This window comes from Elgaria multicarinata, chromosome 3, assembly GCF_023053635.1.
Source record: "Elgaria multicarinata webbii isolate HBS135686 ecotype San Diego chromosome 3, rElgMul1.1.pri, whole genome shotgun sequence".
NCBI lineage: Eukaryota > Metazoa > Chordata > Lepidosauria > Squamata > Anguidae > Elgaria > Elgaria multicarinata.
In genome coordinates, this window is record NC_086173.1 from 38,867,840 (window position 1) to 38,885,401 (window position 17,562).

Consider the following 17,562-nt stretch of genomic DNA (forward strand, 5'->3'; position numbering starts at 1 on the left):
TTCATTACCACTATAAAGCAGTAGTGTAAATCCTGCAGTGCAGTTCAATACCTCTATAAAGTAATAGTGTGGCTCCTGCCTTTTATATACTGCTTTCATAGTGGAATACCCTGCTTGGTGTAGCTGAGCACACAGTATAGCAAAAGCTTCAACGTACAGCAAAAGCTACAGAAGTAGGAATGAGTGAAGTTAATTTTAGATACATTGAATGTCTCACTTATACTGTATTCCAGTGATTTTAACATTAAGGTGTTATATAGAACAGCTTTGTCTTAATAGTGTGCTGTGAAATCAGACTTGTGACCAAGGCCATGTTTGGGTGGGCACGCCCCTTTGGGGGCTGGACATGTTGGTGGGCACGCCCCCTTGGGGGTTGGACATGTTGGTGGGCACCCCCTCATGGGGCGGCCATGTTGTCCTCCTTTTTGGTTTCCAAAATATGGTCACCCTATCCCCCACTGGTACAGGATGGCCTGTTTCTGGCGCCAACTCCTCTACTTTAGTGTCTAATTCTGATAGATCACCTGAAACACCTTCTTCCAACCCAGGGGAAGCAAGGGTAGACATGACACTGATATTAATCTACTTTCTTTCACATACATCTATTGGGAGGGGGAGGGGGAGAATCCAAGTTTGTAGCATTTGAAAGTAGGCAATTAATAACATGGTCAATAGCACAGCTCACAACAATACTATCGCCTCTGTCTCAAGCTTTTATCGCAGTATTGCAATGGTATTCCCAAAGGCAAGAAAAATACATACTGCAATTAATAGTTCTACAGACATTTTGCAAAGCAAAAAAATCGATTTCCTTTGACAAAGTGGGCCTTGCTAGTGATTCAAACATGGGCAAGAATAGTTTTTGAAAACTGCATCATAAGTTACAAAATAACTTTTCAGCCAGTTTAGCCAAATCTCTCCCAAGTGAATAACACAATGATTGTGTGTCTTGACAGCCCACCATGGCTTAATTCACCCACTGAGGTTGTTGCATCACATTGAATGCCTGCAGGCATCATTTTTGCATGGTGCCGAGAGGTGCCTGGCTTGCTGAAGTTTGTGCGAACTCAGGTGGCAAGGGTTCTTTGAGGGTTAGACAGCCCTCAAATGACCCATAGCTTGTTTTAGGGCTTCTTTTGAGGGTTGTCTAGCTTTCAAACAACTCCTGCTGCCTGGTTTTGCATGACATAACAAGCCATGGCAAACTGAAGGACCACGTGCAAAAATGATGCCTATGGGCAGGTGCCACAACACGACAGCCCCTGCAGGTAAATTAACCCACGGTGAGCCCACTGCTTAAGCAGGACCACTGCTTAAGGATTAACATTGAGGAGAAATATAGACTGTACATTTAGCCAAATTCCTTAGAAACAAATACTGTTTAAAAGTTCATTTTTCTAAGAAAGTATTTTTTTTGTTTCTGGCAGTCCTAAGTACACCTATTAGGCAAAAGTCTAACTGATCTCAGTTACTTCTGAGTAAACATGCACAGGATAGGTTGTAAATGTCCAAGTATCGGTCTCTTCATTGTTGCTGGTTAACAGCCTGTGGTCATCTGTTCAAACTGCACTTAGCCTGCTATCAAAATGCAACCATGGATATGTACTAGAGCTTTGCTGCTGGGCAAGTAACCATGCCTAGCACTGGAGGAGAACAACAAAGGCAGAAAGGCAATAATGTTTACACATTTTAAACAAGTGAAAACGTAAGGTTATTGGAGGTTATGATGTTCCTTTGTATAAATCACTGGCTGTATATTGTGGGTATTTTGATGAGAGCAGTGCAAATAAGTAATTAAGGATGGTTTTCTTTAACCTCTTCTGCTTTACAAAAACTGAAAAGTAGGGTAATATATGGCAGGAGGCCAACGAGTTCCAACTTGTGATTCTAATCTTTGTGGACTGGCATTAACCCAGAACTATTGTGTTTTATTCAACCTAATACAGAAGCATCCAACAAGAGACCCTTGTGTCAGCATTTCCATTGCAAAACCTCAGCTTTCTTGCATTTCTAACTTGGCCAACTCAATGCAAATTTTATTTTAAAATTGATTATAGAAAAAAAATCGTTTTATGCAGGTGAACATTTTTCCCAGAAGAAAAGGGTTCAGCAGTTCAGCTTATTTTATGGTAGCAGGTTATTTCATGTATGATGATCCAACGCTTACTGATGGAAACTAACCAACCATTAGGCTAAATTCAATATCTAACCTCCACCAACAAATTAATTAACTAATTAAATTCCTGCATTCACTAAAGCAAAAAAGCTAGCAAATCTCCCAAAGCTAGCATTTAACTTCAGAGAGACTAGATCTGAGGCAGCTTCTGATGAGATGCGAGCCAGGCCAACTTCCTCTCGCCTTCCGTTTGCTCCGCCTGTTTTAGTCGGCAGCGTACTCTAGGATCAGCTAACCTCTCAGTGCTCTCTCCTTCAGAAGTATATTGGCTTCCCACTGACTGTGTATTATTTGCCCTTGACAAGATAAGCTCTGGAGAGAGTTCACTCCCAGCAGGTGAAGAGCCCGTGAGAGCTTTCTCCCCCACTGGTACAGGCTGGCCTGTTTCTGGCGCTGACTCCCTACTTCAGAGTCTGATTGATCACCTTCGTCCAACCCAGGGGGAGCAGGGCTAGACATGACAGTGTGTGTTAATTGTTGGATTCGCACATTATACTCACAACTTCCGATCGGGGTAATCAGAAAGCGGAAGCAGCTTGCTGGCACCATTAAATAACCCACAATTTTCCGTTTTGATGTGCAAACTGGATTGTAGCCTCTAAAATAAATCATTTTGCTGATACTGCTATGAATCTAGGGCTGCAGACACCGGCAATTCTGGGAGCTGCAGCTCAAAGTGGAAAACATGTTGTTTGAACCTGCGGGTCCTGAACATTTCAGAATTTGAAGAAGTAGGGAACATGGTCTAATTCCTTGTGGTTTTGATTAATAAGCTGCTCCCTAGGTATGGATAACACTGAGGAATGCAAAGAGGTCTAGCACCAAAACCAGCTGCTACATGTCTGTCCATGTCATAGAAACTTGAATAAGATCAAGAAGATGCAGAGGCCAGATGTGGAGCCGGTTACACGGCTCAATCAGAACAGAAAAGAATTTCCTAGCCTTCCTTGCAAGTAGACTAAGGACACAATCCTATGCATGTTTAGACAGAACAAATTCCTACATGCATAGGATTGTGTCAGTACTTGACTTCCTGATGGAGAGGCACAAGTCTCAGTAAAACCTTTTATTGCAGTCATTCCAATAATGAGCTATAAGCCTTTACAGTCCCAATAAAGATCCACAGATAACAGGTCACAACGGAGTTCCTTGACCAAGTTCATGAGCATCGCAACAGATTGTGTCCTAAATGGTTTTATTTTGCACTGCATGTCAGCTGATATACTGGATAGATGGTTTATACTGGATAGATGGTGGATTCCATTATAGCAGGGTGTTGAGCCTCCCACTCTCCTGGGTTCCCAAATCCAGCCCTCCGGGATTTCCCAGAGAGCCACAATCCTTTCCCCATGTCACCAGATGGTTTCCGCTTTCTTCCACGTCCCAATCATTTGGTGATTTTCCAGCTTTGCCCCTTCCCCCATTCTAAAAGACTGACATGCCGCTCCTAATATAGAGCTATAGGAAAATAGTAGGCCTACAAATAGACATTTTTATTAATCTGAATTCCTGTGCTTCCATCTGACATGAGCAGAGCATATAATCATCAACAGAATTATAGAGAAATCAGCTCATGGTACATATCAAATAGACAGGTGCATATTTTTTTAAAAAAACAACTGTCCTCACTGCAAAAGCTCTGTTTTGGACTCCTTTTTTTCTCCCCCCCACCTTTTTTTAAAACCGAATACAATCTCAAACAATGGGCAAAACTTTCTTTCCCATCATTTGGGGAGGATAGCAGCTATCAAGAAAAACAATTTCTCCAAAGCTGAATGTTTATTTTCAAACCATTCTAGTATGGCTCTATCTTAATATTTAACCTCCCCCAACAAATTAATTAACTAATTAATTCCTGCATTCACTAAAGCAAAAAAGCTAGCAGATCTCCCCTTTATCATAACACTAAATTAGGTTGATGAGGAGCCCCCGAAGTAAGAGATGAAGATGTTGCATTTCAGTTGAGCCAATTGACCTTTAAGCCCAAAATTGGTGTGATCAGCACTGTATTCATGCAGAAATTGTAGCTAATTTTGATTGGGATACTGGTTCTCTCCCATCAGTATCGTGTCCACCCAATGATGCATGTATGGAAAGGTGGGCAGGTAAGCCAGCGCTAGTGATGGATTTAATAAATAATATATTTATTTATTTCTTACCCACCTCTCCCTCTGGATCGATTTCCCCTCTATTTCTTTTGGTGAAGCACCTGCTATTTGTAGATTTGTCTAAACAAGCACACATTGAGAGATGGACATTCTCTAGTATTTTTAGGTGATGCAAACTTTATAGTAAGGGCAATCCATTGGGCCAGTTCACATGATCACCACAGCCCACTGTGACTTATTTAAGCCACAGTGGGCTGCAGTGTGTGCCGGTGGCCATTTTGAATATTCAACCTCCAGCAGGGGATTGCCATGGTTTGCCATGTTGGATGACGCCCGGCAGCAGTATTGTTGGTAGGGGGTAAAGCCTTCAAATAATCCTACAACAGACCATGGGTTATTTGAGTGTTGTTTTCCCCTCTAACAGCTCCTGCAGCCTGGGATGAGAAGACATGGCATATCATGGAACCCACCCCGATGACTGAATATTCAAAATTGACACCAGCATGCACTGCAAATAAGCCACAGTGGGTTGCAGTGATTATGCAAACCCAGCAATCGTCAGCATCACAGCTTATGGAGTGATATGGACAAATTGGTTTCAGATCTATTAGATAATTGATTTTATAAACACCCTGATAGTTGAAGAGCAAGCAACCTGAACTGGGCCAGCTTTGAAGTTATAATATTTCAGGGTTCAAACAAGGGAAAGGGGTTGGCATCTGCAGCATAATGTACTATTGCTGGATTTGACAGAAATCTACTGAAGTGTTCAATATTGCATAGAAAAAGGGCTTTGGACAGAGCACTCACTCATAAACATGGGACATAATGTAGCAAAAATGGCCATTAAAATCTGCTCTGAAGAAGGTCACACAGCAAAGCTGGTTGGCTAATGGACTTGTTAAAGGAGACTATTTTTTAATAAAAATTGGTATCCATTTATATCCTTTGTTAATGAGCAAAAGAACTTGTCTAAACCAGTTAGCAACGTTATAAAAGATACTCTGATTGACTTGTTTTCTTTGGGACTTTATCTAAACCATTTCTCTTCTCTGCAAAGGATTATTAATCTTTCTGCTGTTATGCTTGGTAAGAACTTCCCTAGTTTGGCTGCATTTATATTCCGAACTGTGAATATAATCTGAAATGAGAAGTAATCTTTTGTTTTTTTTGTTCTGCTATGACACATTAAGAAAAGTTTTTTAAAATACTGACAAAGCTATATATTTGAACATAGGCCATATACAATAGTATTATTTTTTGAGAATGTATATCCATAAGAATTTCCTAATTTTAGGTAAATTCTCCAATTTAGTGCAGCTTCACATGCAAGGCAAAATCCATCTGCTATTATCCAGCTCGCTTTAGTATTCTCTAGCTATTAATTTGTCAAAGGCCATTGTCATTATTCATCTGTATCAGGGATATATACGCTAGAAAAACTGCCTGTTTCCACTTGATACATGGTCAGTTTTGAAATACTAATTTAAAAAATCTCCCCTCTAAAGAGGCCAAGGAGTGCATTAACATATATTATTTTCATTATCTGTAGTGGTTTTTATATCCAACTTCTAATGGATCAGCATTTTAAGAGTTACGTATCTAAATTGTGTTTGTAGAAGAAAATAATCTGCAGATTTAAAGATGGATATAGCTTTTGCCAATTGCTTCTAAGAATATTGCTTTACTGATGACAAAGCCAAACCTCTCTATATAAGATGGTCCTTGTAGCAGAACGTACTCATGTAGTAATCTAGTGTATCAGTTATCTGACATTGCCAAAAACAGTGAAGAGTCTTGTGACGCATTACAGGCTACCACTCATAGTGGCATAAGCTTTTAAAGAATAGACCCACTTCATCAGACGTCCACGAAAGCTTATGCCACAATGCCCATTCTGCCATGCCCGGCAAAGCCTGGGCATGGGGAGGGATTTGCGGGCGGGGCAAGGGAGAGACGTGCCCATCTTGTATTGGGCATGATTTTGTGCCACTGGGTTGGGGAGGGGTTTTACGCCGTATAAAAACCGGCCGCTTACCCCTCTCAGACCTTCTCGCTTTCGCGGCTCCCTCCCTCCCTCCCTGTAGGCAGTGTGAGCTTCCTGGTCGCCATTAGGGGGGCAAGTAGGAATTTTTTGCTCACATTCTGAATTGGACATGAGTTGTTTCACCTACTCCACACTGTAAGACAGTCTGGGAGCATAACTAGGTCAATTTGGCTGCGAGCTAATTTGGTCACTTCTAATCCATGGCAGGTAGGGACGGGCATCCAGAGGGATTTGAATGGCGAGCATTCCTGGGCACTGTTCCAGTGATAGGTGATTCCCGAGGGCTCCCAGTGTTGAGCCTTGTGGCCGGGCTGGGGGATAAGGAGGCCTCTGAGGCCGACCTCTCTCACCCACCTTGAGCCTGGGGGCATGGTTTGCGGGTGACAAAGGAAGGTCTCCCTACCCCATCAGGGGACGGACAGTAGGGCGGCGAACAGCTGAGCGCCACCCGCTGGGCCAAGAAAGCCCTTTACATAGAAAGATCTGTATGCAGGCCAGACTTGATGCCCGATAGGATACCCTTTGCAGATCTTGAATAAAAGTGGCCCAGTTTAAATCCAACACTTTGCGTCTGTCCCGCAATAAACAGTCGTAAAGGTGCCACGATGAATCTGTTAGCCTTTAAGATGCCATAAGACTCCTTGTTGTTTTATCACAATACACCAACATGGCTATCCTCTGAAGATATAAAGCTAGTTCGTAGCAAGCCAGGCCACGTTAGCTGAGGCTTTTCATTCTCATTATTATAACACACCATCAAAAGCAGCCTAAAAGAAAGTATGCCCTGATTAAATGTATGCCCTACTCATCAATCAGCTAAAGCTATATTAATGTACTGTTCAAAGTTTGCTACCCTAATTGCTTTGTGACACACTCCAGAAAGCATAATTATTAACTGACATCTCTTGCAGAAAGTTGTCAAAGATCTATGTAGAAGATCTATGTAGAAAAGGAATATAATGTTTGCAAACTCACGGTTCTATTCTATTCATCATGTTGTTTCTGTGAGAATTAAACGGCTGCCGTAGATAATATGTTTGGCATGAACTGGGAAGACTTCAGTTAAAATCCTCATTCAACCATGGCACTCACTAGGCAGTAACTATATCTAAGCCTAATCTACCTCACAGGGTTGTTGTACGAATAAAATGGGATACACAGTCCTGAGCTTCATAAAGGGCATAAGTGTGAGGAATAACATTTATACAGTTTGTAAAAAGGTATGGCTTCAATTTAATTAAACGTCCATCAGATGGTTACTGTTGTGACATTCTCTAAACCCATCCCTCTGTTATCCACTGCTCAGACTCTAACTGCAAGCCACGACTGCCTGTTCAGGTCTCACAGCTTCCAAATTCACCAGACTTGGGGCCTTGCTAGACCTACTGGATAATCCAGCCGGGAGTCGGGGCGACAGCGCGCTACAGCTAGCGCGTACGTCACCCTTTTCCACACGTAAAATGTGACGGGGCAAGGGGAAGCCCCGTCGCATCCGCCATTTTTGTTTAGGGTTAAAGGGCCATGTGCGCAGGAGCGCACCGCCAGAGAAGGTAAGTGTTTTTTAAAATAAATATATGGTCCCTGCTCTTCCTGCCCCTGATTCCCCCCCACACACAATGCCTGATGGCCCTCCTGGCCGCTTGCTCGCCCGTCCTCCCCGATGCCCTGTCCCCCGTCCTTCTTCCCCCCCTCTCCGATGCCCTGTCCCCAGTCCTTCTTCCCCCCCTCCCCGAGGCCCTGTCCCCCGTCCTTCTTCCCCCCTCCCCGATGCCCTGTCCCCCATCCTTCTTCCCCCCCTCCCCGATGCCCTGATCCCCGTCCTTCTTCTCCCCCTCCCCGATGCCCTGTCCCCCGTCCTTCTTCCCCCCTCCCCGATGCCCTGTCCCCCGTCCTTCTTCCCCCCTCCCCGATGCCCTGTTCCCCCTCCTTCTTCCTCCCCACCCCGATGCCCTGTCCCCTGTCCTTCCCCCCTCCCCGATGCCCTGTCCCCCGTCCTTCTTCCCCCCTCCCCGATGCCCTGTCCCCCGTCCTTCTTCCTCCCCTCCCCGATGCCCTGTCCCCCGTCCTTCTTCCCCATCCGCCATGTCCGTGCCCTGTCCCCCATCCTTCTTCCCCCGTCCGCCATGTCCGTGCCCTGTCCCCCATCCTTCTTCCTCCCCTCTCCCCTGCCGGGTCCGGCCTTTCCCCGGCCCCTATCTCTCCTCCCCCCGTGATTCCCCCCCCCCGGCCCGATGCAGCCTGGAAAAGCCATGGACCCTGCTAGACGTCCGCAGCCCCGGACTCAGCCCGGGGCTGTGGAAAAGCTGGGCCATAAGCGAATTCGCTTATCCCGGCTTAAGGGAGGCATTAGCCCGGCCTGACCCCAGAATCCCCTGTGCGTCATCTGGATGCACAGGAGGGAGACCGGGCCTCACACCATGCTAACGCCTCGTCTAGCAACCTTCAGCCTTGGAGTCTGAAGTAGAATTTACTAAACTTTCTCTCTCTCTCTCTCTCTCTCTCTCTCTCAAGAGGACAATTAATCACTAGGCTCTGAATCCCAGTAGGAGAGCTCAGGCTTCTCAGAACTTGAATTAGGCCCCAGACTATCCAAAACAGTTTTTCCTCTGAGGGATTGCCAGAGAAGATGACAAAGACCTACTCTGAAACCATTCCACCACACCCCAGTCTGAGATTTCAAGCCAGAGCATTGCTCCTTTAAATTCCCTGTAATTTGGGTTTTTTGGCAATCCTTAAGCTCTGTTTGCAGATACCAGAGCTCAGTTAAGCCCTGGATCCCACCAATACATTTCTGGCATTACAGATAGGAAGTCGAAATTTTGATATATTTGGCATCAGCCTTTTCATCATTGATTTGTATTTTGGTCCTTAGGCACGGTCAGAAATAAGAGAATATACTATTCTGTAGGGGAGTGGAATTGGGCTGTACATAATAAGTCAAACTGTGGAAGACTATAAATCTAGGTACAAACTAGAAATGCTTCCAGACAGAGGGCTCCTAGCACTACCAATGAGAAGGCAACTAGTCCATCTTTTCCTCCTTAACGGGATTTTTTTGTGGTAAGAAGTGGAGAGAAAACACAGGAGTAAGAAACTGTCACACACACACACTAAAATTCTGTAAATGAGGCAGGCGATTATGTGATAAAACCCTCATCAGGAAGCACAGTAGATTGTAAATCTAGTTACAATTATTTAGATTTATATCTACTTTTCTGTGTTTAGAACAAACACATTATCATATTTCTACTATCCTCTTCTTTCCTTTCAGGGGCTTCTTAACTGCTCATGAGAGAATATTGGGTTAACAAGAAACACATCTTACTAGGGTAAATGGCAGCCATGGTGCACAGCTACTATATACTGAGTTTTAAAAAACAGAACTATAACAGTTAAAGCTGACAAATTTGCTACATAAAACAAATGCTACCCCCACCACTACAATCCCAGATTATAGGCTATCTGAGGAACAGTGTCAGTTCATCTAGAGACAGGCAGTTCACATACGTATAATAGTTTAAAGCTACAGATTCAATAAATAAAATTAAAATTCAATGCCTATTTCAATTAAATGCCATAGGAAAACCTTTATCAACTTGTTAATTTACATAAGGGGTGGGCAACTTGTGACCCTCCAGATGCTTTGGCTTACAACTCCCATCAGCCCTAGCCAGCATAGCCAATGGTGAGAGGAGTTGTAGGCCAAAACATCTGGAAGACCACAAATTGCCCACCCTGATTTTCAGCATTCATCTTGCTATGCTATTCCAATTCAACCATCTCTTGCATTACTTCATTTTTTGGCCTCACTTTGTCCATTTTTGTCTTCCTGTCTTCTTTATGTATTCGTCGCATATCTATCTGCTTCATGTATCTAACAGTGAAATCTTACATATGTCTATTCAGATGTAAATCCCAGTGAGTTCAATGGAGCTTGCTCCCAGGGAACCAGGTATAGGATTGCAGCTTAAATGTTCTCTGGCCAAGGATGCTTATGTCACAGATGTATTTATTTGTTCATCTTTAAGGTGCCACAAATCTCCTTGCTGTTTTCCCTTCAAGAAGGTTTTCTGAAAACTTTTTTAAATCCTGTGACTTTCCTGAGCACTCAGGATTTCTATAAGCCTGAAGACTCCTATTTACATTACATCTCGACAAAAGGTCTATGTTTCCTTGGATCAACAGCCAGCTAATGGTGGTGGTGAGCACTGTGACCTGTAGTAGAGTACCAGCCTGGGCACACTCCTCACCATCTTCATTCTAGAAAGGTGTGTGTATGTGGAGAAGGGTCTAACCTGTATCTGTACTATATATAAAATATAAATCATACTCTTTTTGAAGCGAAGTTACATAAGGAAAACTTGTACAGGATCAATACCAAAACCCTTCAGTATTCGAGGCAGTAAGCCTGAACATGGGTGGGAGGGTGCTGTTGCGCCATGTCCTGCTTTGTTGGTCCCTGGTTGACAACTGGTTGGTCACTGTGTGAACAGAGTACTGGACTAGATAGACCCGTGGTTTTATCCAGCATGGTACTTCTTATGTTCTTATGTTCTTAACCATATGCTTGCTGTGTATGTGATGGAAACTTTTAAACACATTTTAGTTTAATTTTGAAGAAGAGCTCATACTTACATTATCATTGCTTCCTTTGTTGTCCTCATATTTTGTCTCTATGTGAATGGAGAATTTAGGCAAAAATGAACACTGCAAAGAAAATAAACTTATCAGAACAGCTGCAACCATGAATGACTTTACTAGTTCATATCTCCATTACTTTTTATATCTTTATTATTTTTTTATAACATGACAGGAAGTAATTCACCAGCCTCCATCTTAGGTATCAAGAGAAACTGTGTTTTTGGACCGACCCTTTCAGAACACCATGCTTCAAAAACAGTAGGAAGAAACCGAATAAACTGACCTCCTATTCTGGGGAGTCAGCATTATATTTTTTAGGTACAAAAGCTCTAGAAGGCTGGAGCAGGTCACAGGAAGGGTGGCCAATGTGGAATTCCTGCCGGGAATTTTTTAGCCCTGAGAATCATTTCACAGCAGACACTGTTTCCCAGCCTTTGTTGGACATGTTCATACATTTGAAGAATTTTTTGCATTAATCTAGTTTATGGTCAATAAACTAGAATGAGTTGTGATGATGATGGTAGTGGTGGTGGTTTCTAGCCCACTTTCAGAGGAAAGACCCTCACAAAGCAGATTTCAACACTTTAAAATACAAAATAGGGATACTACCCATATATATAAGTTAAATGGAAATATTTCAAATAGAGTGCAGTGTGTTGCAATCTGGAATCTTGCTGAAATGCTAGTTTGCTGGGGAGGAACCATAGCTCAGTGACAGAAAAACTGCTTTGCACTCAAAAGGTTTCTGCTTCCTCACATTAAGCTGCTGCCGCTTGCAGTTGATAATACTGCCTTAGATGGGCAAACAGTCCAACCCTGTATGAGGCAGTTCCCTATGTTCCAGAGAAACATTATAATTATGGGTTGGATCCAGGGTTTCCTCCTGCCGATGGGACCACTTCCTGAGCAGAATTCCGCTCAGGATGCTCCCACTGGTGGGAAAGCTATTTTCACAAATTACCACATCCACTGCATCCTTCAACACCACCTCCCACGCTGTTCTAAAAGGAACCACACACCTCCTGAGCAAATTTCAGGGGACATAAGGGCACTGCAGTAGTGAAGATCACCTCCTGCCCTGTTCCACCAGCGAAAATGCTCCACAGCAATGGTGCAGAAGCTCTTTCAACCCGAGGGCAGAATTCCATTTCAGAGAAGCTCTCAGGGGCTGCATTCCAGTGGTGGGTGGGGCTGAAGGCAAAAGTTGAGGGCTCATAAGCCAAAATTCCAGCATGTATTAGCTTAAAGCTCTTACTGTTAGTAACTGAGCTCCCCCATCCCTTACAGACATTGTGGATGAACGCTCATCAGCTTTCAACAGTACTCATCTGAGTCTAGATTTCAATACAAGTAACAGAATTTGTTTTGAGATTCATCACATTCACTCAGTAATTGACACTGTGCTTTGGCAGAGCTAGGAAACTGTTTATGCATTGCACAGAGAGCTGGGTTGTTCATTACAGAAAATTATGCTTTTTCCTTAAGTGACAGCATATTTATTTATACAAGTATTAAAACCAGATTCAGGGTTCAAATGCAGAAAATTGTATTTGTAAATGTCCTTTATTTCTAAAAGCTTCTCTCTCTCTCGCTCTACCTGTTGTGTGTTATAAATGATGGGCAGTATCCTATTGTGGATCTGCCAATTCACCGGTGTGATTTTTCTAATTTCCATGTCAACATTTCTGGGGATTGCTAGGTGCTACACTCAGGAAGGAAAACAATGTTCTGAGATTATTAAAAAATTCTTAATGCAGTTTGCACTATGCAACAAATTTGTACAGGAAACAGCTAGCTTTTCATCGTAAGACTCCAGTTTATTAAATCATTGAAAAAGCTAGATGCAAATCCATTAAATGCTAAGAAATTATTCTAAGGCAATGTTGTTTCCAAATTGTTCCCTGCTCCTAAAATTCCATCAATGGTAGCACCCCCTATTTTTGCCTTTGTAGAAGATGTTGGGGTGCTTTTCTTTTAAAGCATGTGTGCATTCATGTGCTCAACTGTTCTTCAAATTTTCGCCCCACGCCCACACCTGGTCTCAGTTACATCTCTGAGTGAGGGCAGAGAGGTGGGACAGATGCATCTTGACTCTAGTACACATGAGTGTAAAGGCACATTATGGACACAAAATGCCATTGCCCTGCTTTCCTTGTATCCCACCCATCTCCATACTTGCCTATCCATACATTGGGCAGTATCCAATATTGCCGCTGCACTCCCACTCCTTCTGTTAGGCCAGCAGGACTGTCCCTTTAGCATTTTATTTTAGTGTTACCTAAAGTAACCCCCGAAATAAGCAGAAACACTTGTTTCCAGACTGAGAGAGGTCTGCGCCCCCTTCTGCAAGCTCCACTGTTGCAAAAATGAGTGGAAATGCTAGTTTCCAATTATTTTAAGAAGCAATGACACTCCATTGCACAAGAAGTCAGTCCCACTGGCGGACATCCACAGTAGGATACTGCCGATTGTCTATAACACACAATAGGGAGAGGGGCTTTCAAGCAATGTACAGTGGGGAAGGGGGCAGTGACCCTTACTGAGAGATGAGCAGTGTAACAAGCATGTAGCCATATTTTCAGCTGAGCAATGTTGGCAGAGTATGGAATTAAAGCAGAAGATAACTAGTTTAATTATCAAGACATTTGTGTCAGTATTCCCTGGATGGAGTTAGAAGAGAGAAGCAGCTATGGAAAACACATAGCCAAAGTTAGATTTTTAATTCACTACAGACGCCCTCTTAAAAATAAAAAAATAAATTAAAAGGGCTATTTTTAGTGTGATGATTGATTAGTGTTGCCATAGCAATTTGAAGCAACAGCAAGAAGACGGTATAATGTAAGTAAACCAAGACAAGTGCCAAAGAATTAAAGGCACAGGATACAAAACACATGGTGTTTTGTTTTCCAGTCAGCCTATACTGACTGCTACAATAGTAGTCTTTCCATAGCAATTGCATCTGAAGTGGATGAAAGGATTACAATCTTCTGAATTAAAAATATTGGAGATTACGCCAGATAACAATATTTCTCCACTCTTTTCATCTAAATATGGCCTCTAGGACAACCAAGCAAAGTAATGCTTCACCTCGTTTCGCTGTGCTGCGGAAATCTTTTACAGAAAATCCAAACAGATGCTGAAGATCCCCACATTGCTCTGCCCTTTAGAGACATTAATTCAGAAACACTGGAAATTATTTCAGGTCAAATAATAAAGCCAGCTCTTTTCCAGAGTAGGAAAGGCATTTTCATATAAAAAATAAAACAGTTAACTCTGCTTCCACACTAACTGTGTTTGCTAGAATGGACATTCCAGTGCTGCTACCATTCACCACAAGTGCACTTCTAAAGGTGAAAGAACAAGGAGCAGGACTTCAGACGCTGAATGCAGTACACAAGGAAGCTCGTGCAGAGGGAGTTGTTCCATCAGATAACCTTGATGGAAGCCATTTAGAGTTTTAGATAATAATCACCCCACAGTTATCCCAATTTTCGCTGTGATCCTGGGATCATTCCGAGGACCGCAGCTGGTGTGGGCACCTGTCCCGCCTTCTCCTTTCCTCCCCATGAGTAGTGGGGCCAGGCATGGAGCTGTTTGGGGGGGCTTTGTGCCCTTCAGGGGTGGGGGCAGCAATTTCACCATCCCAGGAATTGTGGGGGGTTGAGTACAGGTTGTTTTTTCAAAAAAACGTATCTTTTGCTGTGCACCTGTGTGGCTCTTTTCTAATGAAAGAAAAAAAATGGCAGCTGCGACGTCCCTCCTTACTTCCGGGATGTCTCACTGCAGTTTGGACACTGGGGAAGGATCACGGAAGCAGGTAAGTCCACGATCCTCCCCCTACTCTTAAGGTGTAGACATGCCCCTAGCCTTTTTACTGCCACTGATATTAGTAGAATAGTTACAATAAATGTTAAGACAATAACTAAAATGCAGCCTGCATAGCCTACTGTTTTGGCATGCCCAATGTGGCACAGTAACCTAGTTTTATCAGAAAGTGTTGCTTGTAAGGAAGGTAATGGAGCAGCTGAGTTTCTTTAACAGTAGATCAGAAAATGACTCAGCTTTAGCCCTCAAGAAATCAAGCAAGCCAGCATACACTATTTCCTGAGAGAGAACTGCTAGGGAGATGTTGTGTTCGATATTTGTTCATTGCATATATCTCAAACTTTTCAACACTTTAAAAGTAAATAGATCTATTTTAGTCTAAGCTTGGAAGCCTCTGCTTCATGACTGAGTATAGAATTTCTAATACAGTCTCTCCAGGGTTTCACCATCAAAGGCACATATAATGGACAAGCATTTTTCCATGATGTTTCAGCCTTTAGTTAGAATTCATCAACTGTCGGTTTTCTCAGCAGTTTACACACTCAATTTTTAAAAAATAAAGCATTTTTCTTGTGGCTGTTACCGAAAAGAAGTAATAATCTCAAATTCTAGGCCTGATCATATATAGTACTGAAGTAAGTAAAAATTGTGAAGTTACTGACCTTACATTGACAACAATGCCAAGAGAGAATTTTTCTCGCTTGCAAACTACACAATAGCCCAAAACTACCAAACTCAAATTCTTTTAAATGTTGCTTCTTCATCATGATCATTATTCATGCTGATTGAAAGCAAGTCACTGTGCATAAAATATATTCTGATTACTGCCAAAACCCAATCAATTGCAGATGGTTAATACAAAAGATAACAGCGTAGTCTGTCCTCAATACTGGGGTGAACCAAATGAGCAGACAGCTGTGCTCAGAACCCCACCCATTTCAAAGAATAGGCAGACCGAACTGACAAGGATCAAAGCCAGATCAGAGCTTCAGGAAAATGTCTTTGGGCCAAAGGAAACACACTTTGCATGGTCTCCAGTTCAATCCCCGGCATTTCCAAATATGCGATCTCAGGTAGTAAGGTTGGACAAAGACCTAGGAGTCCTATTGCTAGGAGTAGTAGGCAATAGCCAGCTAGATGGACCATAATCTGACTCAATATAAGGTCTTTCCTGTAGCAGGACTCTCCTCAGAGAGAAGCATCAGCCTGGCCGCTTTGGAAAGTTGCACCAGAACAAACAAATGTCTTTAGCCTGGAATGGAATGTCTTTAGGGAAGGGGCTGAACAGATCTCCTGGGCCAGAGCATGCCAAAGCTGAGGTAGGGAGGCAGTAAGCGTCAGCACATAGGGGAAAATCACATTTGCTTACCATCGCTTCTCTGCCCATATGTTTGTCCCTCATTACTTCCTCTTTTGAAAGAAGAAGTTAACAATGTGTGCGTGGCCCATGCAGTGGGCTGTTTTGATCGAGCTGATTCTCCTGCACACAGCAGGAGATAGCGGCAACTTCCATCTTTAAAAATAAGTCAGACTTACTGGGGTGTGTTTTTGTCACACGAAGAAGGCTATAAGGGGTGGGAGGCATGTGGGAGATTGTCGCTGTCGTGAGAGGGACCTGCAAAAATCCATGAGTGCCCAGTAATGAACGTGCAATAAAGCGCTCATCTGACAGAGCTCAGTAAAGGCCCTACCTATTCCATGTTTTATTGTTTTATTCCTATGTGCACCACTCCAGAATCTATTTTAGATATGGAGTAGTATATAAATATTGTAAATAAATAATAAACAATAATATTCCTATAAAATATTAGATACTGGTGGGACATAGAGCAGTCCTCTTCCAGTGATCTCAGGGAGTGGACAGATTCGTTGGGTAAGAGGTGGTCTTTCAAGCATCCTCGTCCCAAGCCTTTTAGGACTTCAAAGGTAATAATCAGCACTTTGAACTGGAATCAGCACTAAACTAGCAGCCAGTCAAGGTAGTATTACAAAGAAACCACATGGTCTTGATAATTAGCACTGCGCAAAGGCCTTCCATTCTGTACCAGCATTCCAAGCACTTTTCAAAATCAGACCCAAGTAAAGCATAATCCAGTAATCCAACTGTGATTTAAATAAGGCCTGCATGACCATATAGCTAGATCTGCCTTTCTCACAAATAAGTACAACTAATGCATGAGACTCAAGGGGTAAAAGCAGTCCTGGCTCCAGACACCACCTGTACATCCAAGATCAAAGTTGCATCAAGGAGCGCTCCCAAGCCATATATATGCCTGATTCTTTAAAGGGAGTGGAACCACACTCAAAAGATGTATCCCCACTGCTGAAGTGCAGATACTTTTAACCAAGAGTATGTTCAGAGCAGACCACATGTAACTATATTGGTGCCTCTTATGTATTACATTCTTTTATCCAGCTCTTCTTCTCCTTTCTGGGCACTGAGCCCAAATTTGTTTAATTCTGTCTGGAGATGGCAGAGTTTTCCAGACACTGCATTCTGATTGATGGCCATTTTATAAGTTAATAAAAGATAAAATAAAAAACTGTCTCTTGACTACCAGCAATAAGCAGCACTTTAAAGGCCTTGCCCTTTTTTTAAAAAACCCACACCAAACCCACACATTTTATAGAGTTGTCTGTTACAGCTACTGGATACCAAAATATATCAAGTGTCTGAAATTATAATATTAAGTTAAATAATTGATCAGATCATCCTACATTCGCTGCAATATACTTCCCCAATTATATAAAAGAAGGATCCTTCT

At 42.7% G+C, this 17,562-nt stretch overlaps 1 protein-coding gene across 2 annotated transcripts in view; it reads right to left on the bottom strand.

The window, feature by feature from the left end:
• Positions 1 to 17,562, bottom strand: part of PITPNC1 (phosphatidylinositol transfer protein cytoplasmic 1) — a 145,568-nt gene that overhangs the window by 42,016 nt on the left and 85,990 nt on the right. For both annotated transcript variants that reach the window (XM_063120030.1, XM_063120031.1), the window contains exon 4: positions 10,967 to 11,038. In XM_063120030.1, the coding sequence (XP_062976100.1) occupies positions 10,967 to 11,038 (72 nt within the window). The remainder of the gene's footprint in view (positions 1 to 10,966; positions 11,039 to 17,562) is intronic.